Source organism: Curcuma longa, chromosome 8 (genome assembly GCF_044706935.1).
Source record: "Curcuma longa cultivar G26 ecotype Majalengka, Jawa Barat chromosome 8, ITB_CL_G26_1.1, whole genome shotgun sequence".
NCBI lineage: Eukaryota > Viridiplantae > Streptophyta > Magnoliopsida > Zingiberales > Zingiberaceae > Curcuma > Curcuma longa.
In genome coordinates this window covers 5,098,671-5,123,539 of record NC_133868.1, presented here as the reverse complement: position 1 = coordinate 5,123,539, position 24,869 = coordinate 5,098,671, and the positions used below count along the sequence as shown (strand labels likewise).

The 24,869-nt window shown below is 34.6% G+C and overlaps 1 protein-coding gene across 1 annotated transcript; it reads right to left on the bottom strand.

Annotated features, from left to right (window-relative positions):
- Positions 1 to 1,345: 1,345 nt before the first annotated feature.
- Positions 1,346 to 16,875, bottom strand: LOC141833486 (phospholipid--sterol O-acyltransferase). Its single transcript, XM_074720945.1, has 16 exons — positions 16,544 to 16,875; positions 16,183 to 16,318; positions 15,580 to 15,724; positions 15,168 to 15,337; positions 14,996 to 15,072; positions 13,809 to 14,022; positions 13,570 to 13,738; positions 8,090 to 8,189; positions 6,474 to 6,568; positions 5,855 to 5,906; positions 5,673 to 5,744; positions 3,889 to 4,057; positions 2,858 to 2,962; positions 2,695 to 2,779; positions 2,527 to 2,609; positions 1,346 to 1,690 (listed from the first exon to the last, which is right to left on the bottom strand). Exons 1-15 carry the CDS (start codon positions 16,862 to 16,864, stop codon positions 2,528 to 2,530), a joined length of 1,992 nt encoding a protein of 663 aa, XP_074577046.1. The 5' UTR covers positions 16,865 to 16,875; the 3' UTR covers positions 1,346 to 1,690; position 2,527.
- Between the last annotated feature and the right edge of the window lie 7,994 nt (positions 16,876 to 24,869).

Here is a 24,869-nt window from a genome sequence, read left to right as displayed (position 1 = left end):
AAAATATTTATATTGATAAAAATAACTAGCTTACATAGTTACATACAATTAATAATGTACATTAGTGAGACCTCTGATTCATATTTCCACCGAAAAATATGTTTGTGTAAGGCGAGAGGGTATTACATAGCTCGCAATACCGTAATTTAGGGGCATCCGAGAAGCCTAAAATAAATATAAATTCCGATAGGAAAGAGAACGTACATATCAGGTACACCCCGTATATATATTAAGTTCGACCTGTTGCTGTAGAGTGCCTGCAAAAGTAGTAGTTCCCGAACTTAATATAGTCTAGAACTTATATTATAGTAAGTGCGGCCCGGAACTTACCGTTAGGAAAAAATGCAAGAGGAATTTATATTTATTTTGGCGGATAAAATACCAACGATTAGCAACGTATAATAGTCAAGGGTGTCTGATCATGCCTACGTCTATATATGTGAAGTAGAATAGCAGATGTTAGGGCATAAAATGCATTTTATTTAGAGTACTGTAAATGCATTTTATTTAGAGAAGCATCGATCTATCGAGCTACTCCATGGATTTCGAACCTAGATTAGGAGAACTCGACGACGGCGCAGAGCATTTTAAACGTACGTACTTTCACGTCGAGCGAGGTCCGCTTCTTTTCACGAGAGATTTGATGGTTTCTTTTCAATACTTGTTTTGTCCATTGATTATATCAAGCGTGATTAATCGAACACAGAAGGATCGGAGAGGTCTCGATCTTTCACGCAATTGGATTTCGATTGTTTTGTTTTTATTCAAAACTTAAAATTTGGGAAAGATGATGGTAGTAATCTATTTCTCACTAATGCAGCAAATTAAGCTTAAGCGTAAGTTAACATGCTCAAGTCATAAAGTACCAAGATTTTTAGTATATTAAAATTAACATAACAATTACTTACAGATTATGTTAAAATTAAGCCATAAAAGACAAAACAAAAAAAAAACATAACAATTACTTACAAAGTGTGTTAAAATATAACACGACATGACACCCACATGCCATTAAGACAATTGAAAGAAACATGCACAGAGCCAAACTAAATAAATATAATATTTACACTTTACAATATTAACACCCTAACACTATTAATCTTAACAAAAAACCTAAATATCAGGTATTCGTGTGGGAATCTGTGCATTTTGCTAAACAGACAAATGTCATGTCAATACTTTAATTGAATTTAATGGATGATAGTAGAGCACTGAAAAATAAGAAAACAAGCTTACAAATGCATAATTTTGCTTATTTAAACTGTGCCCTTGGTGTCACAGAAGATTTAAACTATACGAATTTACTTTCATCATTAAGCTTTTATATGAAGAATATTGTCAGTAATTTGACGACATTGACAAAATTCACCAAAAATGGGATTTGAGAACAGTCACTTCTTTGCAATTGAATACAAATGAATCATAGATTCGGATGAAAATCAAAATTTTGAATCTCTAAGTTTGTAGCCGTGACTCATGGCTCAGTATGTACAATGAGATAACTATGGCAATGACACGGCGAGGTGCTTGGTATGAACCCTGCAGTGGCTACCAATTCCACCCCATTTTATCATCTAGAATTAGTTATACGTCTGGTTAGGCTATGACATTTTTGCTTTGGCACCCCATCAAAACGCTCCACTCTAGACTTCCTCCCAAGAGTTTTTTTGGAGTTTATCTACAACATCCCCTGCACACTAACATCGTGTTAGAAACTAGAACGTGATCTATAATTCACAAGCAGAAGAAAGTTGTGGACCTTTGGACAAAGAACAAGAATTAGCCAAAAAAAAAAAGAAAAAAAGGAAGCAGCGTGTCAACTGAAGTTAAATAGAGAAAATACGAGTCTTTAACTATTTGGAATACAATATACTAATATGAAAGCAATCATTGAACTCAGACAATTTCTTCATAGCCCTCTATTTTATAACTCATTCAATTGGAATTCATATATATATATATATAAGGAATAGATGAGTTCACAACAGAAAATGAATGATTATAATTGAAAGTTCCATGTGATTCTCTATAGAGTCGAGCTATATAAAACTTGTGTCCATTGAGCTGTGCATAAGGTTATATTGTTATAGTTATTGTAATCATCATTATTTTTTAAGAATCTTTATTTGTCTCAAGCAGGATGTTCATAGATCTCCCTTGTATCTTCAACCCTAATTTATTCAATTTTCTTAATTATATATATATATTTATTTATTTATAGAATGGGAGCTTTGGTGCAACGAAAAAATTGTTGCCGTGTGACCTATAGGCCACGGTTTTGAATCTCGAAAACAACCTCTTGCAAAGCATAGTAAGATTACGTACAATAGACTCTTTCCTGGGACCCCGCATTGGCGGGAACTTCGTCCACCAAGCTGTCCTTTTTTTTATATATAATTTTTAAACATGTTCACGTATCATTACCAAACCAACAAAAGTTATTAAATCTAAAAGAAAATTAGTTGATTCAAGAGAAAAATAACAGCTTAGAGAATTACATTTTAAATTGAGTGAGAAGAGACCTACCTTACAAATAGTGTGTAAGGAGATCTTCCGAGGAACTTTTCAACCTGCAGCTTTGTCCAAGATGAACATCACCAAACACATACCTGGAAAAAAAAAATTAGAGAGCATTGGTTCATGGAATTAGGAAATTTAGAAACCATACAAAATAAAGAAGATTTTCCAACTAACCTGTATTCACAATATTCTGGCCAAGCACAACGAGCTTTAGCATAATCCCAATAGCAATCAACATCCCTAAGTGGACCGCGCTTAGCTGTTCACATATGTAATTTCTCTTGACTGCCAAAATCCTAACAGAAAAGTATGACAGATGAAAAGTATGAAAGGGTACCTTTTGTCACAAACTTTGACTTAGCATCAGGATGTATATCATGCCACATTTGAAGCCACAGTTCACGCATTAAAACAGGAGACCTAACGATGTTCCTGTGATTTGCTATAAAACAGAAATAATAGGCTCAATACAAAGATTTAGAAGAATTAGCACAGAAGCATTGGTTCAATTATTACAAGCACACATGGATCTTCAAATCTGTAAATATGCTAAAACCAAGTCAGGTAAACACACCATCAAAAACGATCACATGCACACAATGGATAAAACATGTAACTCAAAACATTAGCCAAAATTTTTAGATGAGGGACTTAGAACACACTGAATGTTCTAACCTAATTTGGAAAATTTTCTAGCTACTTGTCTTGAAGCATGCCAGTATAGTAAATGTTTTATAGGGGTTTCTTCAAGGGTGCCATACATACGTTTATAGGATACTAATGGTGGAAGCTAAATATGAATTGTTTCAGAAGTTTGGTTTACAAAACCTGTATCCAGATTAAGTTGTAGAGCTGTAAAAATCATGGCATATGGGCTAATAAATAAGAGGGACTAATGTGATTTGAAAGGCTGGATGCTACAGCAACTTCTATGGGTATTGGCATTGATATTAAAAACAACAACAATCAAACCTTATCCCACTAGGTGGAATCAACTATTCCTCATGTTTTTTTTTATTATATTCACTTTTAATGCATCAATAGTAAAAGTGAATATAAAAAAACAAACATGCATTATACTAAATCGTCTTGTCATTCAATGGCGCATGTACTTCTGAGTAAAAATATACTAATAATGCTACTATCATATTTATAGAGGAAAGAATTGCAAGAAGCTAACATTTGAATAAATACTAAATCATTCAGATGCAAAAGCAGCTGATTCTAGTTATAAATAATTTTGTCTCGTAAAGTAGATATGAAGTGCTCCCGGTACATATAACCTACATGATGGTGACTAGTTGGATCGATAGCTAAGGATTACAGAGATGCATACAGCTACATAGGCACATAGCCTGCTACCTATACCTTTATCCAGCTCCCAAACTGCCATCCTTCTTCCTGGAATACTTTCAGAATCTTCATAGTAAGTTATATATTTGGAACGGGGAGCTCTAGTCATGTTTGGAATTAAATCATTTCCTTGATGGTGCTCTACATTTAATTCTACTTGTACATCAGATCCATCATGTTCAGACTGCATTAGAACAAAAAAAAACATAATTTTTCCAAATTCAAGCAGATTCTTTGCACCCTAATAAGATGTTATCATTGAGAAACTAATTAATTGAAAGAATAAAGAATAGAAAGACCAATATTCAAAATATAAACTTCACTTTCAATTAGAAATCCAGCATCCCTTGACGTGTACTAATGTAACTTTCTGTATCTTCTACTTCTAGGTTCACAAATTTTTTCCTCCGGGTCTGGAAGAAAGAACAGTAACCTAGTAGATAGATACTTTATTTTCATCTCTATAGCTTATAAATTCAAGAGCTAATATAAAAATTAATTGGATTCATCTTAACCATTTACGCATGTCTAATATGTAAGTTAATAGCTGTTGATATTAGAAGTGATTTCTTCTGACACTTCTTCATGGCTCAGCATTTCTTTTGCTTGCTTCCTTAACTCTTACTTGGAGCTACAATGTCATTTGGATGATAGTTCTTTGGTTCAATGGATCAGACATAAATACGTGAACTTGTGTGAACTATATTCACATCTTCAAGGGAAGACCAAGAAACCAGACAACATCCAATTTGCAGTTTGGTTAGATTACTGAATTTTAAGAAGACAAGATTCTTTTGTAGACAGATTTTGTACATGCAGACACCTTGTATCTAGATGTGATCTAACATAATATAAACTTCCCCTTACCTTTCAAAAATAATATAAATAAAAATAAATAGATGGGGTGTGTTAAGAAGCTAGTAACACAGCAGTATAGCCCAGGAAAATTAGCATGGACACAAGATGGCCTTGTAGGTTTCGAACTAGACTCATAGCAATCAAGATAAAGAAAAAAACTTGCCCTACAGACACTTAAGGCTTGGTTTATTGTTGGGAGGAGGGGGAAAGCAACACAAAACTACATATTACTAATACATATCCATGAGCAATAATGTGACCTTCCCGCTCTCCCTCCCTTTCATCTTTTCATCCAAGTAAATTAAATCTAGGTGAATTGTGAAGATATGTCTGAGCAAATTTATGGTGCTGGATGGAGAGGAACAGTAAACTGAGAAATCAATCAAAATGGGCTCCCGTCGGTTCAGTTTGGTTTAGCTCATGCTATTTGGCTTTATTTCAGAAATCAGAAACTGAGTAGTTTGATGGACTAGCCCAAAAAGAAGAAATTGACTCCTAGATTTCGTTCACCATCCCACTGTCATATTTGTAAAAATATTGAACTAGGTTTTTCTTGAAGAATTTTGTACAAGGTGTTTGCATAAGGCATACTTAAGGAATGCTTGAAACTACAAGTCATATGTCCCTTTTGAAATATATGGTTTCTTTTCTGCTGGATAAAACTATTTCAAATTTGAATTGGTTCGACTACTTGGATTGCAATGCAAGCTTTATGGTACAAGTACAATTGCAACACCCAAGCTATTGAATAATGAACCACGATGTCTAAATAGTCACAAAGAATCTGGAGTAGAGGACAAAACCTATTTATTGTCCCCATTACTATTTGGTTCATTTATTTGTAAAATCAGAATGTGTGACCAATGTTTCTGCAAGAACCAGTCAATCAAAGGAAAGCATATAACAAAAACTTGGAAGGGGAAGCTTAACCAGAAGCATACTTGTGGAGCCCTGGTTATATTTACTTTGGATCCCAGCCATGTCTTGCACCATGCAAGAGAATTGTAGGAAACCTACATGTGAAGGCACTTAATAAAATCAAGATTCAGAAACATATGGTTTACATGGATTCCAAGGTGAAGATGCATTAACGATGATGGCAGATTACTCATCATACACTCACCGTTCCATCACCACTTACAGGACTAGGATTCCCACTAACTGAATTGCCAGATCTGATGAGAAAAATACATTCGATTAATGATTCTGATTAATATAATAAATAATTAATAAACAAAATATGCACCTTTACGAAGACAAAAAGATGAAACCATTTCATTAATTTTTGCTGTGCTCAAACTTCCAACTCATGACAAGCTAACTTTACTGATGAAAGAGATTATTCATGACCATGTGAATAAACTGAAGAAAAGTGTTGAATTAAATTTCAGAATTCGTTGTTAACAGACTTTGTTCAACTCAGGCATGAATTACATCATGGATGAGATGTTAGTTGTCTAATTTGATAATTAATGAAATTTGATCATGGATTCAATCACCATAAACAAACATTCAAACAAAAGTTGTCTGAGAAAATTCTCAGCCACATCAATCATCCTAATGCCTACAAGCTCATTTAGTTGAGAGAAGCTCCTAATTCCTGCTTTGTTTGGTGTTGCCACTTCTTAGTTAGACTACATAGCAAATGGCATTCCCAAGTTTATCATATCAAATAAGCCAATATTCATAATCCAACTAATAAATGCATTATGGAAACATCATCTCATTTAGATGAAACTTACCTTGAAAGCAGGGTTCCATCATATTCATAGACCACATCAGTCATGATCCAGTTATCAGGATATGGCTTGCCACTTGGGGCAAAATAGTATCCAACCTGTTTCACAGATGCAGCAATCTTTTTAACCAGCATGTAGTTCAAACATCAGATAGATTTATCTAAATAGCTAACATAAATTATTTTATGTGGTCTAATAAACTAAAATATAATCTTAGTTTATACTCTACCATTAACCAGACAAACATTGTGTCAGAAGCTAGATAACCTCACGTCACTGTATCCTTGTAAATCAACAAAGTTAACCATCAAAGGACTATATAGGATATAAGCGGCCACCCAGAATGACCGATAAGCTTTATTTAGACTAGCAATTCCATAGTCTCGTTTTTATCACTCGGTTTCTTGTTTTCACAATCAAGAGTTGCCAATCACTTTGTGAATGTCATCAAACATTAAGTACAACTTAGAACTAATATTTTATGCCATTTTGTCTTTTATCCATTTCTTATTCATGAGCTGTGGAGGAGGAAGCACGCCAAGTAGAATGGTTAAATAAAATCACTAGATGCCGATAAAAAAACATGGTGAGCAACTGATAGTTATGATTTGATCATATCCAAACAGCCATGGAGAAGAAGAGTGGAACATATATTAAGATAGATGCAATTGCGGTTACATGTTAGGGTATAGCAACATGAATGATTACAAAATTAAAAGAAAGGTTTAGCAGTGAAAAGAAAGATAAAAACAAGAAAAGGCACCAAGCCATCAATAGAAGAAATCAGCATCATATGATGCAGTGATAATTAACCTAATTCAAGCTTTTTTATAATTTATATATCTTATGATGACGTGAATCAATAGAATTAGTCATACAAGTGAATTAGGTAACTATAATCAGTACAACATAAAACATAATAATCTATATATGCAAACAATTGACCGAACAAGATCTATTTTATCAAGGATCAAACCAAGTCTGTGTAAAGAAATAGATATGTCATATAAGAAGTACAAATCTAGATTTTAATTGTAGGCTTTGCACCCTGAATGACAGAAACTTATGAGAGAAAAATTATTCTAAAGGGCAGCCCCAGTTCCCGCCATGCGGGGTCCGGGGGAAACAAAGCTTTACCTTGCCTTTGGCAATAACCCGTACAACCAGATTTCTCATCTGTTATTCTAAAACAAATTCAATATACAACCAGATTTCTTCTGTTTAAATGTTTCTTTTTAAAAAAAAAAATCTCATTTATTTAAATGTTTTTTTTTCCTAAAAAAAAAAAAAAAACTTGTCTTCCCTCTATTCTCTTTTTTTCTTTGCTACACAATGATAATGTCAGTGGTACCAGGATGTGCTGACAATTTGCCCAAATAGAACACACAATGATTAGAATTTGTAGTAGAGTCACCTCCAGTTTCTAACACAACATAAGAACATAATTAAAATTTATGAACTTCATCTTGGTTAGCTTCAGAACAACATCAAAGATATGGACTTAATGAAAATGTTGCAAGACAGCTGCAAGAAATAATTGATAATGAAGAGATACAGATACTGCAGAAGCTCAATAGAGTTTGCATATGAGGAATTGAAGAAATGTAAATAACACATACCTCAGTCTTCAAATCAATACCATATATACAAAATATGTTCTTTAATGGCGGCCTTTCCCAAGGTGTAAGAGGATTCAACACTGGATCACCCAGATAGAAACTAAAAAAACATAACACTCAAAATTTTAGTAGAACTATGAATGAAATTGGTGCTATTAACTAGTAATACCCATGAAGAAGCATACTTGTCCAAGAAAAATTATGGAGAATGAAACAACAAACAACAACCAAGCCTTTATCCTCAGGGAGATCTAGTGGCAAATAAACTCTGCTATGGCTGATCCTAAATCCAGATAAAGGAGGAGGGTTGTGTTTGGTTGCCAATTATGGAAAATGGAAAAAAATCATTAAAGAAGATAGCTAGCTCCTCTCCACTCCAAACAACAAAAAGGAAACACTTATGGGCCCACAACCGAACAAAACATTAACAACTAAGTTTTGCGTGAAGATTAACTACTCAGTCCTAAGATGTTGATTGCTTCATGCCCTCCAATGGGCACACCAACTTAAATGCAGTGAATTGTGTGGGAGGAGAAACCTCGGATGAAAATCTGTCTTCTATAATTAGCTTTACTGTTGCATCTCTATGTATGTGCCTGTGTGATCAGTATGGCCAAAATCTTAGTTTATTCCAGTAAGGCAATGATAATGGGAACATGCTAGGATCAAGTAATGACAGAATAGGGGTTTGAATAGGGGGAAACTTTAACAGAACTCAAGTGCAATAAAGATCATAAATATAAGTTAATAACAGCGAAAATGTAATGAGCAGTATTAAAAAACCCAATAAAGATTTGGTTCTTTTTACGCGGTTCAAAACCGAAGTTCCTACTCCATGAGCTATGGACTTGTAAGGTGGATCAACCCGTATAAAACTATTATTTTTCTCTTTAATGGAACCTTCTAGAGGCGGAGAGACCCTTTTCCAGATAAATAAAAAATAAGTGTAGACCTTAAGTTTGAAATGAAAATAAAATAAACACAATAACTTAATACAAATTTTACATTGGAAAATCAAGAGAATGTGAGTTTTTCCAACCAAAACATTATTATTTTTCAAACTTCCCTTTCCCTCCTTTTATAGTACTCCAAATGGTCATAGTTAATGTCCAACAATTGCTTTGTATTAATATCAATCAATAATAACAACTAAACCTTATCCACTAGGTAGGATCGACTATATGGATTCTTCTACGTCATTAGATTTTATCCCTTACTATATCATCATTTATATTGAAATAACTTTTATCTTATTTTATTATTGCTAACCAAATCTTTTTTAGTTTTCCTCTTCCTCATTTGATATGCGCATTTGTAATAATTTCACATCATCTAATTGAAGTATTTATTAGTTATCTAAGTACATGTCCGTACCATCTTAAACTTGTCTCCTAGAGTTTTCCCTCAATATTTGCAACCCTGATTTTTCTTTTTAATATTTTCATTTCTTATCTTATTTATTCTTGTATGTCCGCACATCCACCTTAACATCCTCAGCTTTACGACTCTCATCTTCTGCTCATATGCTTGACTCATAGACAACATTCAACTCCATATAACATGACAGATCTAACCGTCGTATTGTAAAATTTTCTTTTAAGCCTTAGAGGTACTTTACGATCACAAACAATACCTGACGTTCTGCTCCATTTCAACCATCTCGTTTATGTTCTATATAAGACATTTCTCAATCCCTCCATCCATTTGTAAAAGTGATTTTAAATACTTAAAACTCTCAGTTACAGATAACTCGTCATCTTCTATCTTAACAATTATCTCATTACATCTAATATTGTTAAACTTAAATTTTATATATTGTGTCTTTACTTTATTAAGTTTAAAACCTTTCATTTCTAGCGTTTCTTGCCAAGATTCGAATTTAACATTTATTGATTCATGTGTTTCATCTATCAAAACAATATCATCTGTAAATAACATGCACCGTGGTACCGTATCTTGGATGTGTCCAATGAGTTCATCCATGATTAGTGTAAGAAAATAGGGACTTAGAGCTGATCTTTGATGTACTCTATCCTTATAGGAAACGTTTCGATTAATCTACCTGGACTTTTCACTTTTGTCATTATATCCTCAATCTCATACATATATTTAATTAGTTCAATATAAACTATGCTAATACTTTTCTTTTCTAGAATTCTTCATATAATTTCCCTTAGGGCTTTATTATAAACTTTTTTTTAAATCGACGAATGTCATGTGTAAGTCTTGCTTTCGTTCCTAATGCTTTTCAATTAGTTGCCTAAGAAAATGTATAACTTCTATTGTTGACTTTCCAAGCATAAACCCAAATTGATTTTCGATCATCGTAGTCTCTTTCCTTAGTCTTTTTTCTATTACTCTTTTCTAAAATTTCATGGGCTTATTAATTTAATACCCTTATAGTTTGTACAATTTTATACATCTCTTATATTCCTATATAAAGGAACTAGAGTACTTATCCTTCATTATTCATACATTTTTTCGTTTTAATATTAGACTGAATAACTTTATAAGTCATTCAATACTTTATTTTCTTAAATACTTCTATACCTCTATCAAAATATCATCTAGTCCAACTACTTTTCCATTGTGTATCCCATTTAAAATTTATTCTACTTCTGAAATTTGAATTCTAGGATAAAAATTTAAATTTCTATACTCATTTTACATACTTAAATTACCTAAATTAAGTTGATCACCTAAAACTTCATTATAAAGTTAATGAAAATATCTCTTCCATTGTTATTTTATTTCCTCATCATTTAATAACACCCACCCTATTGTATTCATCTTTAATACATCTTATTTGGATGAGATTTCTTGTCTTTCTTTTTCTTGATTTAGCTATTCTATAAATGTCTTTTTTGCGTTTTTTGTATCTAATTTTCGATATAAGCGTTAAAAATTGCTTTCTTGATTTTTTTCTTGACTACTATATACTTTTTAAAATTTTCATCGTTTTTACAAGTGTATAATATCCTATAAACTATTTGTTTTTCCTTTATTTTCTCATTTCACCATCAAAATTCTTTAATTGGTAGTACACGCCCCTTTGACTCACCGAGTACACTTTTGAATACTATTTTCAATTTTGATACCATCTCATCCTATGTTATATTTGAGCCGCTATATATTTCTCCTAATACTTTCCTACCCTCTCCTTAAATATATATTTCTTTTCATCTTTTAACTTCTACTACTTAATTCTAGGAATCATGTATATTTTTCTTCTATTAACACTATGCTGGGTAGGTAACCTATGTTGGGTAGTTAAGTTTTCTAAAGATGACCTTACAATCTTTACAAATCTTTCTATTCTCTTCTTAACCATAAGAAAGTCAATTTGCAATTTATTATTTCCACTTTTTAACATGACCAAATGTTCTTCTCTTTTCTTAAAAAACGTATTAGCTAGTATAAGATTATATGTTATCGCAAAATCCAATATAGTTTTTCCTTCTTCATTTATTGTTTCAAATCCATAATCCTTATGCACGCTATCATATTCCTCATTTTTCACTCTTACATACCCATTTAGATCTCTTCCTATTAAAATCATTTTGATTGGTGGAATGCTTTATAATACCTCATCTAGGTCATACAAAAATCTAGATTTGGTGTGTTCATCTAATCCTACTTGATGTGCATATATGTTAATTACATTAATAGTTTCTTTCGTCACCACTATCTTGAGCGCTATAATCCCATCTCCCTTTCTAACTACTACTATTTTATCTTTTAGCGAATTATCAATAATAATACCTACTTCATTTATTGTTTTATTCATTTCTGTGTACTATAACTTAAAATCTGAATTCTCTATCATCTTTGCCTTCTATGCAACACATTTTATCTCTCGTACACATAAAATATTAATTCTTCTTCTAATTATCATATCTACTACCTCCAATACTTTACTAGTGAACATTCTAAATTCTATATTCTAAATCTTAGACAATTAATTTTCGTATAATAATTGTTCTTACCCAACCTATAGTATGAGAAATTTTGCATATTTAACACTTCACTCAAGTTCTCATAAAGATGTAGCAGTTCTTGCCGAAATGTTATAGTCAGATCCTGCAACGCGTTCCTTCCAGGGAATATCCTAGCATTATCACAATAATTTGATAAATCCATTCATTGAACATTTGCCTAAAAGTTCACACTGGCTGGCAACCTAATGTGCAACCTTCGTCCTTTTTCATCCGGACTTGGGATCGACATTGATGGGTTTCTATATTAATATCAATCGACTCGTTTAATTCATTGATTGATTGGATCTTAAATCATGGAAGAGAAGACTTGTATTGCTAACTTTGTCCTCAATCGACTTTATGCTTTTCCAATCAACTAACATCCATGCGAGTTAACTCAGACACATGTGAGTCAACTCCTTTGGAGAAGAATGCAGGCTTGATTCCCTAGCAATCAAAGGTTGAGTCAATTCAATATCCTATTATATTCTTAGTCGATTCATGCAAGAGATCCTATTTTGTTTAGCTAATATTATATTTGAAATCAAAGCATTAACTCAATTGCCTCAGTCACTCCACTCCAAACAGAGACATTGACATTTTATTTATTTGAGATAAAACTTCAATTGACTACTTAGTTGACTAAATCAACTTCAATAGATTTTTGTGAGGTTCAATTGACTTATCCTAGAAAAGAACATTTCTATTCACGAGAAGTAGGTATTTAGCGGACTAGGCTTCCTTTAGTTGACTACCAAATTAATTAATTTTGAATCAGTCAACTTAGTCATCATTTAATCGTTCCATCATAAAATTATTCAACCTTTCTGTTTGCAAGCAGATTATTTGACTCAACTTGTTAGTTGACTTCACCATCAACTATGGTCCTGAAACACTTGTTCCTTGGTGGAGTCTATACGTAAGAAAATGTTATACCCAAATCCAAATTTCTCGTAAACTCTCACAACTCGCATACCAAGAGCTCTTACCCCCAAAATTTCTTGTAGTACCCAATCAACTTTGACCTACCAAAACTTCTTGTTTGCCAACTCTTGTATCAACTCCGGTTGGACTTTCATTGTTTCACTAAGAATCTGACCCTTACTTGGAATTTCTTCATTTGTCAACACTGGTTGAGCTTTTCTTTTTGGCTAGCCTTTACTTGACTTATCTTCTACCAAGTACCCGACCATGCTTCACCTACTTTGACTTAATCACACTTGCAATAAATTGTCAAGTATTCTGCACCTGCATACTTAAGACACTTGATTGGTGAACACAATGTTAGCCTAACTTAAATCCTTTGCTAAACTCATAAAAATCATATAATCGAACTCATCCACTTATGCATGATTGTACCAACACATGCCACATAATCAAATCCCACGTACCGAAGATAGTTGAACCCTGATATCATGGATAAATCAAACAAACTTAATTTAAAGCACATGGCTATGTGCAATTGGAATAAGGAGAATTTGTGTAGTGGAAACTAAAACTTACTTATGGAGCTGATATAACTGAATTTTGCTATCAGGGTCATAGTCTTCTATTGCTTTAAATAAGGTACCATCTGAAACCTCTCTTGCATTAAAAGACAACTGATCAGGCCTTCCACATTCCATGCTAGTCTCTTGAGCAACCTTTGAAATTGATGGGTATGCTTCAAATCCTACAAAAGAAGGTATTATCTCATCTAACACATTAAGATGACTTTGTATGAGTAAAAGGTTTATCAGTACCAGGAGCAGAAGGAAGTTCAATATTAACAATATCAGTAGGCCATCCAGAGTACATCGTCTTAAATTCCACTTCATCACAATGGTGGGTGTGATGGTGACCTTTCCTTCCCTCATAAAAATGTTTCCAATATATGTTATCTGCCTTGCAGTACTTTGAGAATGGAATCAACCATAAAGAAGAACTAAATGAATTGTGTATCAACCTTGCAGTTCCCTATGAAATGCAGAAGAAAATTTAATACAGACAAATGATTATGAAAGAAACCCGTGACATAAAAAGTACATGGTCATACTTTTCTAGAGTTGTAAGAATATATGATCTGTTGCAAGTTATGAAATTTAGCATACTTCACTTTGAACTGTATTGCAAAACCACTAGGGCAACAGTAATAAACTAACTAGAACACACATTAAAAGCTTATTCATAGTTCTTCAAAATATCATAATCAACCTCAATCACAAGTTTAGATGCTAAACATGCGAACTCAAGTGAGTTGATCAGCATGCTAACACGGTAGAATGAACATGATCAGCATGGTGCTTGTAATATATGTAGGTGTCAATATTTCTAAGAGTGAGCTAGTTGGTAAGCCCTGTACTTACTAAAGGAAAGAATTGGATAGGAGCAAAATTTTCAGTGAATGCCCCCTTTTTTTCCCCGCAAACAAAGAATTTTTTTAAATGTTTAATTTTCTTTTCTACTTTCTGACAGCCTAATCTATTATTAGCCTTCATAATACCTTTTATCCAGAGTTCCAACGGAAGCAAACACAACCCAGGTCTTGATATGTGCCAACAAAAAACACCAAATATCGCAGTGAGACAAACAATAAGGAGCTAGCCAAAATCATTACCAGGGTTCAAAATTTTGTACCATACCACACAGTGGAGTTGAAATTTCCAGTCCAACTAGGGAACAAGAGGAGTGCCAAATTTCAACCAGACTAAGGTGAAAGTGCTTTTATTTTGATACATAAAGGATACTAAAGTACGAGTGCACATGTAAGAAATGATTGTTTATATCATTTTTATTGTTTATTGTTGTAAGGTTAGATCAGTACAGTACACAGAGTGTATTAGTCTGAAAGTCATTGAGATTGGTACTAGTGTTTTAATCTTTGAGTAATAGCTAAAGGATAAAAAAATTAATCATCAGTTGAGACAATAAGGATGCAGAAAATAGTTACCTCAGCAATTGGAAGTCCAAATGTTTCTCCAAATAGAGACGCTTTAAGTGCTTCTGTTGAGCCAAGAAGAGGAGAACCTGGAATTAATTGCAAGAACGAGAGAAAAAAATGTCATGAAAAACAACCTTTAGACGGGATAACTAGGGAAGACTTCAACGAAAAGAGAGCATACCTACAGCAAAGTAAGCATGCACATGTTCATCTAGCCACTGGATATATTGTCTTGGTGCTATTTCAAGCTTTAACCACTCTAAGAAGTACCTAAAAACATTGTTTCCCATAGAATGAGCAAATACTATTGATGGGCCTCCACGAAGCTTGAGGGTGGTTTCAAACGTTAACCTATCATGGCAAGGACAAGAATCGGTCAATTCCTAGGAAGCAAAGATTGTTAAGAAAAGTATTATTTCACAATTAGCCACCTGGACCAGTGTGGTTATAAGGTTTACTATTGAAACAATATATATATATATATATAGGATAAATCTCAGAATATTTATACTGGCAGGACTATGAAATCCAGCAAGAGAGTTTTGCAAATTGGGTATTCTAATGTGTGGGTAAGAATGAAAAGATGTACAAACTTTAATTTGTGAAAGTAAAGATCGCGCTCCTCAAGCTTTGAAGCTGATAGCCTCCAATCATAAGGAACAGCAATTATTGCATTAGCCTCAATGCCAAACTCAATGCACCATGTCAGCCATTCTTTCCATACTGAAGAAAGAGGACCTGAAAAAACTGCCTATAAAAATAAAATCATTCAAAAATATACCTATATCTCCAAGCATTATCATGACTATTTTCTAGTTAGAACAGCAAATTCAAAAGAATATAAAGTTTCTATAAACATGCAATAACACAAAGGATAAGGTCGTTGGATGAATTTTAAAGTACTAAGTTTGAAACAGCCTCACATAAGCAACTCATAGAGATGCATCAAAGAAGCAGTTCAGCTTCTACAAACAATAAGCAAAGTTTTATATCACAAAAACATAACAAAGGAGATATTCAGTAAACGGATTTAAACACTTCCAAATCACAAAGGTACAAGATAGAAGCAATTAAGTTTTTAGTGTTTAAGCCAGAAATACTATCAAGTGGGATTTGGCCATCAAAGGTAGAAAATTATTTTGGCTAAAAAACTAATGCAAAGCAGTGAAGTAATAAGTAGTTGAACAGGACGTTACCAGTGATATAACCAGGACACAGTTCTGTGATTGCAGACAAACCATTATCCGGCCTAGATTTGCACTCCGGGTGATCAGTTTGGTTGTATGGATCCAGCAACATACACTTGAGCCAACAGTTTACGGCAGAGAGAATCTGCAGGTCATGAAATTTTAAGCACCCAACCCATCACATTCATCATTGAATCATGTAAACCTAGTCGACAAACTAAAATAGCTCGATTCGATCAAACATAAAGCACCCACCCAAACCACGGCATTAATTCAAAAGAGCATACCGGGAACTTCCTAAAGAGTCGATTTCATGTACAAGATCAAATAATAAAGAAATTAAGGGTTACGAATGTGTTCATAAAATTACTCTAGTAGAGTCGATCCAGACGAGGTCGAGGGGATAGAAGTCGAGAGGAGAGTAGGGGCAATCAAGCACCGACCACGCCCGAAGCTGCGCCGAAGCGAACCCGGGGATGATGATCCCAGATAGCTTCGAGTATGACAGCGTTTCCCCGCCGCCGTCGGCACCATTGCTGTCGGGCGCCTCCTCCCCGGCCACGGCCGACGGTCCTCCGACGAAGACAAGGAGGAGTAAGACGACGAAGATGATCCGTGCGAAAGGGCGTCGCCGACGCCTCGGTTCCTCTTCCCGCCGCCGGAGAATAAGGGGACGAAAAGGGACGGGCATCGTCGATTCAATTCAACTCGACAGAAAAATGCTTGAAAGGGAAGAGAAAACGGGGAGCAATGTACTCAGCTGGGCTATTTATCAAAAGTCTAAACAGCCCCAAATGACGCCAGAAAAAGGGCGAAACGGCAAACGAGCCGAACCGGTTCGTAGTTCATTATTATGGGTAACTTTTAAAATGTTTAAATTTTTTTTTAAATAGCTCAAGATTTCAAAAATAAGAAAATGCATCTTAATATTTTTTAATATATATTTAAAATAATTCTTAGTATGATAATTTAGCAGTTGAATAAAAATGATATTAATAAAATAACTTTAAGAGCATTAAGCCTTAGGGTAGTGTGTTTTAGAAGGTAATGCGTGAAGCTCGTGATTACTATTATTTTTTATTTTAAAATGAATATTTGAAATGACAAGTATTATAATAGTTTGTTTTGATTATTATAGCAATTTCTAAAATGGCAATTTTGCAGATGATCGAAAAAAATACTATATTTGAGGTGGGCCCCTTCTTGAAGGCAAGGCCAGCCGTTGGCCAATGCCCATCTCGTTCAGGTCTCTATTCCAAATCGATTTAGTTTTGAAATATGCCAATTTCAATTTCATTTTCCCTCTTTTCCGTATTTTTTAATTAACGATGTTCTAGGCTTGGCGCCATTATTGCTTGCGAAAATATTTATTGTTTTATATTTCATGTGTTTTTTTCATGCTTATTTTTTTATACCACAAATGTGCTTTATTTTATTTTTTTTTTAAATATAAAACTGAAAAAATTATTTATCAATGTAAATATTCACTTTTAATTTTGGATAGCAGTTGAAAATTGATAGAGAGAGTGCCCTTTGATAAAAAAAAAAAATATATATATATATATATATATTTTAACATTTTAGATAAAAACACTTGTTTTTTTGTTTGCTTGAAGTCTTTAATAATGTCCAGGTTAAAGGAAGAAAGATGGTTAGAGTTAGCACGACGTTGCCTCCGGGGTATAGTTAAGTTAGTTACGACACAGCAGACTTGCAAAAGAGGACATATCCTCTTGCTGTCGTGACCAACTGTAATTTCTCGATTTACCTTCTCACAGATGATCGTGGAGTCGACCGTGTGGGGCTGCTAAGATGGCGGATTCCACCGTTTGCAGAAGAGTTAGCACGACGTCATATTAAATCGGAAATTAAAATGAGTGCTTTGAAAGAAAATGTATTTTTTTTATTCGCGAACAATGTATGGCCCAACTAGGCCCAATAAAAAGGAGTTCACTGTTCGGTTGTCGACTGTAGATGCCCACAAGCTCACTTTGAACCGCTGTCTACAAAGCGAGCGCGGGAAGCATGCTTTCCTTCCTTTCTCTATGGTATCCTCCTCCCTTTGCTCGCCCTCTTCTGCGAATCAACTCGATCCGTATTTTGAAGGTATTCTTTATTTGTTTCAATCCCTTTGCTTTTCTTAGTGGATCATGAAGTTAAGTCGTCGATTTTGAGCAATTCGTCGCTACTTCTCATGTTTTTTTTTTGTTGAAGGGCCTTTCTCTGTTGATCTGTGTATGAAATCTTTGCAAATGTCTTTTTCTCCTTTTTTGTTTGATCATAGTCTGATGTATCGATTACATTCTCTGGATTGGATGTAGGAAATCAGAATCCGCGTTAGGGTTTCGCGTGATTTGGTTGACGAATGGGGGAAGGTGCGGATCGGGTGAAATAATCAGGTGGATTATTTTATAACGACTTTTTTTTATTTATTCCTTAACGTTTGGTGAATTGATTGAGGTCATTTAGAGTTCGTTCACTTAATGCAGATAGGATGAATTTTGCTTGTCGAGTCCTAGCTGATGCTTGTCATGAACGAATCGGTGAACGATAGGAGATGAGTTCGATAACGAAGGTTGGCTAGGATGAGGTACTCCATAAGAACGCTGCTAGGAATGCAGGAAATTAAACCAAGGTTAGTGTTCATTGCAAACTTTGCTATTGCTTCCCCTGTCTTTGTTTGCAGCATTTGTTCTATCAGAAACTAGTAGTTTGCTTAACTATCTGACATTTAGTGGGTCAGTTCCTTGAATTAAGTTTAAATTTGTGATAGCGTTTTTATAATATATGATATCTTGATGTTGGATCTGATAAGATTTAGAAGTTTTATCCTATTAAATTGTAGAAGTTTTATCCACATCATAATTATCCTAGTTTTAGTTTATCGATTAGTCTTTTAGATCCTATTAAATAGGAGATAAGGTTGAAATCTTCTCTTGTAAAAGGCCTATTTAAAGGCACTGCTTCTCTATTCGATCAATCAAGCTTTTGGTTTTTGTCTCTTGCATTTTCTCTTGGTGCTTTAACATTGGTATCAGAGCCCTTCCCCCCTTCACTTTCCTCCTTCTCTACTCTCTGTGCAACCTTTCGTTGTGAGGTTTTTTTTGGCCGATCCTTTTCTTTGGGATCCACGCAAGCAAGCAAGAGGTCCTTCCCTTTAACACATTTGTCATCATTGTTCTTGTTCAAAGACAAGCAACACAGAAAGGCCACCGTCTCTTTCAGACAAGGTGGTTTGCGCTAGTAGAGGTCCGCTGGTAGCAGTGAAAAAAAATCGAAGGAGAAGGCAGGAGGTGACAGTGGGGTCAGATCTGGCCAAGACATTGTGAAACAGAAGAGCGTCGGAGATTTCCTTACGCCGTCGTGGGTATATCTCTAATATTTCTGGATTTGATATTTTTTCTCTCCTCATTTTGATTCCGAATTCCCTTCAATGGCATCCGAAAATAACTTTGTGCAAGCTGCGATTCCACGCTTTGATGGTCACTATGACCATTGGAGCATGTTAATGGAGAACTTCTTGAGATCCAAGGAGTATTGGCAGGTTGTTGAATCTGGAGTAGCAGAGCCAACAACTGGAGAAACTCTGACGAGTGCACAAAAGGCAGAGTTAGATGCATTGAAGCTGAAAGATCTTAAGGCAAAGAACTATTTCTTCCAAGCCATAGATCGAGCAACCTTGGAGACAATTCTTAGCAAAGATACATCCAAGGATATTTGGGATTGCATGAAGAAGAAGTATCAAGGGAATGCCAAGGCCAAGCGGGTGCAGCTTCAAGGTCTTCGGACAGAATTTGAGACTTTACGCATGAAGTCTGGGGAATCTGTTTCAGATTTCTTTGCAAGAACCATGACGATTGCCAACAAGATGAGGATATATGGTGAAAAGATGCAAGACGTCACCATTGTTGAGAAGATTCTTAGATCAATGACACCAAAATTTAATTTTGTTGTCTGTTCAATTGAAGAGTCAAAAGATATTGATCAACTTACAATTGATGAGTTGCAGAGTTCTTTGATGGTTCATGAACAAAAGCTCAACCAGCAAGACAAAGAGGAGCAAGCATTGAAAGTTTCAACAGAAAATCAGACAACACAAAGAGGAGATAGAAGGCAAGGAAGAGGAAAATTTAAAGCAAGAGGAAGTAATTATCGTGATGGCCAACAACAGCATCACCAACACCAAGAAAATCAATCTCGTGGAAGAGGAAGAGGAAGAGGAGGTAATCATTCAACAACTTATAAATATAAATCAGTAGATAAGTCTAATGTTGAATGCTATAGATGTCATAAGTATGGTCATTATCAGTCAGAATGTCGTACTAATCTGAACAAGCAATATGAAGAAAGATCTAACTTTGTTGAAAAGGAAGAAGAAGTCTCTCTCCTAATGGTGTGCCATGTAAATGAAGAAACTCAGCAAAACATGTGGTATCTGGATACTGGCTGCAGCAATCACATGTGTGGAGATAAGGCGGCATTTTCTGAACTGGATGAATCATTCCGCAACACAGTCAAGTTTGGTGATAACTCTACAGTTTCTGTTATGGGAAAAGGAATGGTAACTATCCAAACCAAAAGAAATTCTTCTCATACAATATCTAATGTCCTTTTTGTCCCAGATCTAAAGACCAATCTCCTTAGTATTGGTCAGCTGCAAGAAAAAGGGTATGAGATTTCTATTAAAGATGGAGTATGTCAAATTCATGATGCAAAGATGGGTTTAATTGCTCAAGTCAACATGACAACGAATCGCATGTTCCCACTATACTTGAACAATATCAATTATCCATGTTTTTCAGCAAAGGTGAATGATGTTTCATGGCTATGGCATTTTCGTTATGGCCATCTAAACTTTGGTGGACTGAAGACTTTGCAGCAGAAACATATGGTAACTGGACTTCCTCAAATTATTGCTCCTTCTGAAATCTGTGAAGAGTGTGTTGTTAGCAAACAACATAGAAACCATTTTCCAAAAGGAAAATCATGGAGAGCAAAGAAAGCTTTAGAGCTGGTACATTCCGACTTGTGCGGCCCAATTAATCCATGTTCTAATGGAGGTAAGAGATATATAATCACTTTCATTGATGATTTTAGTCGGAAAACTTGGGTATATTTTTTGCAAGAAAAATCTGAAGCATTTGCAGCTTTTAAGAGCTATAAAGCACTAGTTGAGAAAGAAGCAGGCAGTCCAATCAAAGTTTTACGCACAGATCGTGGGGGAGAATATATTTCACAAGAATTTTCTAATTTTTGTGAGAATCATGGAATTAAAAGGCAACTAACTGCAGCTTATACTCCTCAACAGAATGGAGTTTGTGAGCGAAAAAACCGCACTATTTTAAATATGGTGCGAAGTCTTTTGGCAAAATGTGGTATTTCAAAAGCTTTTTGGCCTGAAGCAGTCAACTGGAGTATCCACATATTAAACAGAAGTCCTACACTTGCAGTTCAGAATATGACACCAGAAGAAGCATGGAGCAATCAAAAACCAAAGGTAGATTATTTTAGAATTTTTGGATGTATTGCTTATGCTCATATTCCAGATCAGAAGAGGATCAAGCTTGATGACAAGGGAGAAAAATGTATATTTCTTGGTGTTAGTGATCAATCAAAAGCTTATAAGCTTTATAATCCTATCACTAAGAAAATTATTATCAGCCGAGATGTGGTTTTTGAAGAAGGAAAATTTTGGCAATGGAATAACAATTTTACTGAAGAACAAATACCTACCAACTTTGATGGAATTGATGAAGAGCAGCAATCAACAACAGAAAATAACCAACAACGTTCATCAGAAAATGAAGTAGACATTCCAAGCTTGCCAACTACAGAAAGTGAAGAACTACCTCGACGCACTAGAAGAAGACCTGCTTGGATGGCAGATTACGAGGTAACTAGCATTGGTCAATCTGATGATCCACTTACATATTTTGCCCTATTTTCCGATTGTGATCCTACAGTTTTTGAAGAAGCTGTCAAGGAATCAAAATGGCGAAAGGCCATGGATGAAGAAATTAAAGCTATTGAACGGAATAATACATGGGAATTAACTGATCTTCCAAAAGGGCATAAAACAATTGGGGTCAAGTGGATATACAAGACAAAATTAAAAGAAAATGGTGAAATTGACAAGTACAAGGCACGCTTAGTTGCAAAAGGCTACAAACAAGAATTTGGTGTTGATTACAAAGAAGTCTTTGCACCAGTGGCAAGACTTGACACAATTAGATTGGTGATAGCATTGGCAGCACAACGATCTTGGCCTATCTTCCAATTGGATGTTAAATCAGCATTCCTGCATGGTGATCTTCAAGAAAAGGTATTTATTGATCAACCACCTGGTTATATAAAATATGGATGTGAAAATAAAGTTTACAGACTCAAAAAGGCATTATATGGACTGAAACAAGCTCCACGTGCTTGGTATAGTCGCATAGATGCATATTTTTCCAAGGAGGGGTTTAAAAAATGTCCATATGAGCATACACTTTTTACAAAGTGTGAAGATGGAAGGAAACTGCTCATAGTCTGCTTATATGTGGATGATCTTATTTTTACAGGAAATGATAGTGCCATGATTACAAAATTTAAAAAATCTATGATGCTTGAATTTGATATGTCTGATCTTGGAAAGATGCATTATTTTTTGGGCATTAGAATAGTTCAATCAGCAGCTGGAATTTTTATTTCACAAAAGAAGTATATTCAAGAAATTCTGGACAGGTTTCAAATGGAAAATTGCAACTCTGTTAACACGCCTACTGAAGCAGGATTGAAGCTTGTTCGAAATCCTGAAGGAAGGAAGGTTGACAACACACTTTATAAGCAAATTGTTGGGAGTTTAATGTATTTAACAGCTACAAGACCTGATATTATGCATGCTGTAAGTCTTATCAGCAGATACATGGAATGTCCAAAGGAGATACATCTTCAAGCCGCCAAGAGAATTTTTAGATACTTGAAAGGAACCATTGAATATGGTTTGTTCTACAAGAAAAATGAAAAATCAGATTTAATTGGTTTTACTGACAGTGATTATGCAGGTGATCTCGATGATAGAAAAAGTACCTCAGGATACATTTTCATGATGAGTTCAGCAGCTGTTTCATGGTGTTCAAAGAAACAACCAATTGTGACTTTATCCACAACAGAAGCAGAATTTGTAGCTGCAACAGTTTGTGCCTCTCAAGCAATTTGGCTAAAGAAAATACTTGAAGAGTTATATTTCAAGCAAGAAGGTGCTGTTAAAATTTATTGTGACAATAGTTCAGCTATTAAACTCTCTAAAAATCCTGTCATGCATGGAAGAAGCAAGCACATAGATGTCAGATTTCATTTTTTAAGGGACTTGACGAAGGATGGAGTAATTGAGTTTTATTTCTGCACAAGTGAAGATCAAATTGCTGATATTATGACCAAGCCATTGAAGTTATCTACATTTCAAAGGCTAAGGAAGCTGACTGGAGTCTGCACATTTGATAATTCTTAAACTGAATGTTTTTCAAACATTTAGTTTAAGGGAGGGTGATAAGATTTAGAAGTTTTATCCTATTAAATTGTAGAAGTTTTATCCACATCATAATTATCCTAGTTTTAGTTTATCGATTAGTCTTTTAGATCCTATTAAATAGGAGATAAGGTTGAAATCTTCTCTTGTAAAAGGCCTATTTAAAGGCACTGCTTCTCTATTCGATCAATCAAGCTTTTGGTTTTTGTCTCTTGCATTTTCTCTTGGTGCTTTAACAGGATCTTCAATAGGAACACCAGGAAAGTTATAACTTCGACTTAGTTGTTTTTGAATTTTATGCAAAGCAACAACACCGTATTCACTATCAATTATCACTAGATGCATACTATTGAAATTATAGCATGTTAGAACTAAACGCAATACTGCATTTACCAACATGACCATAAATTTAAATGAAATTATATATGGAACTTTCTTGTGGAACAATTAGTGAACTTATTTCTTGCGCTAAAAGAACTCTTGAACTTGTAACTGGGAAATTTATAGTTCTTGAGAAATAGATAGTTAAAATTGAGAATTTTATAGTTCTTAAGATTGCTTGTGAAATAAGTTGGCATAAGAAAAGCCAACTGTGAATCAACCATTTGCCTCCCATCTCCATAGGTGTGCAGAGATACCATTAAGTAAAACCAACGAGACAATGTTCATAAGGTGTTTTAAATCAGTTTTCATTAGGCCATTTAAAGAGTCCCATAGTTGAGCAACAGAAGTCGAGCTCATTAAGTGTACTGAGTTTGGAAGATCAATTGCCTGTTGCAAGTGCTCTTGTTTCTTACAGGCTATTTGTTCCTCTAATTATCATAGCGGACCAGCGTAGTGGTCTGTGTGGTGTCATACCTCATGCGCATGAGTGATTGGGTGAAGACTATCAAAGCACAATAGGGAACTCAATTCAATCCAAAATGCCAAGATAATTAGGTGTGAGATATTTTGACATTAAAACACATTTCAAAAATTCTCATTTTGAAATGTGAGATTAAAGGGTGAAGTTTTGTCTTCTTTTTTGCTTCCTCCTAGTTTCAACATGTTCTCAGGTTCAACAACTATAGATGTGAAAGATTGAATTTGACGCCATGTTAAAACCCAAGAGGTAGCCCAAGATATGTTAGTATTTAAGCATATTTAAAGAATTCTCATTTTGAGATGCGAAATTCTTTTTATCAAA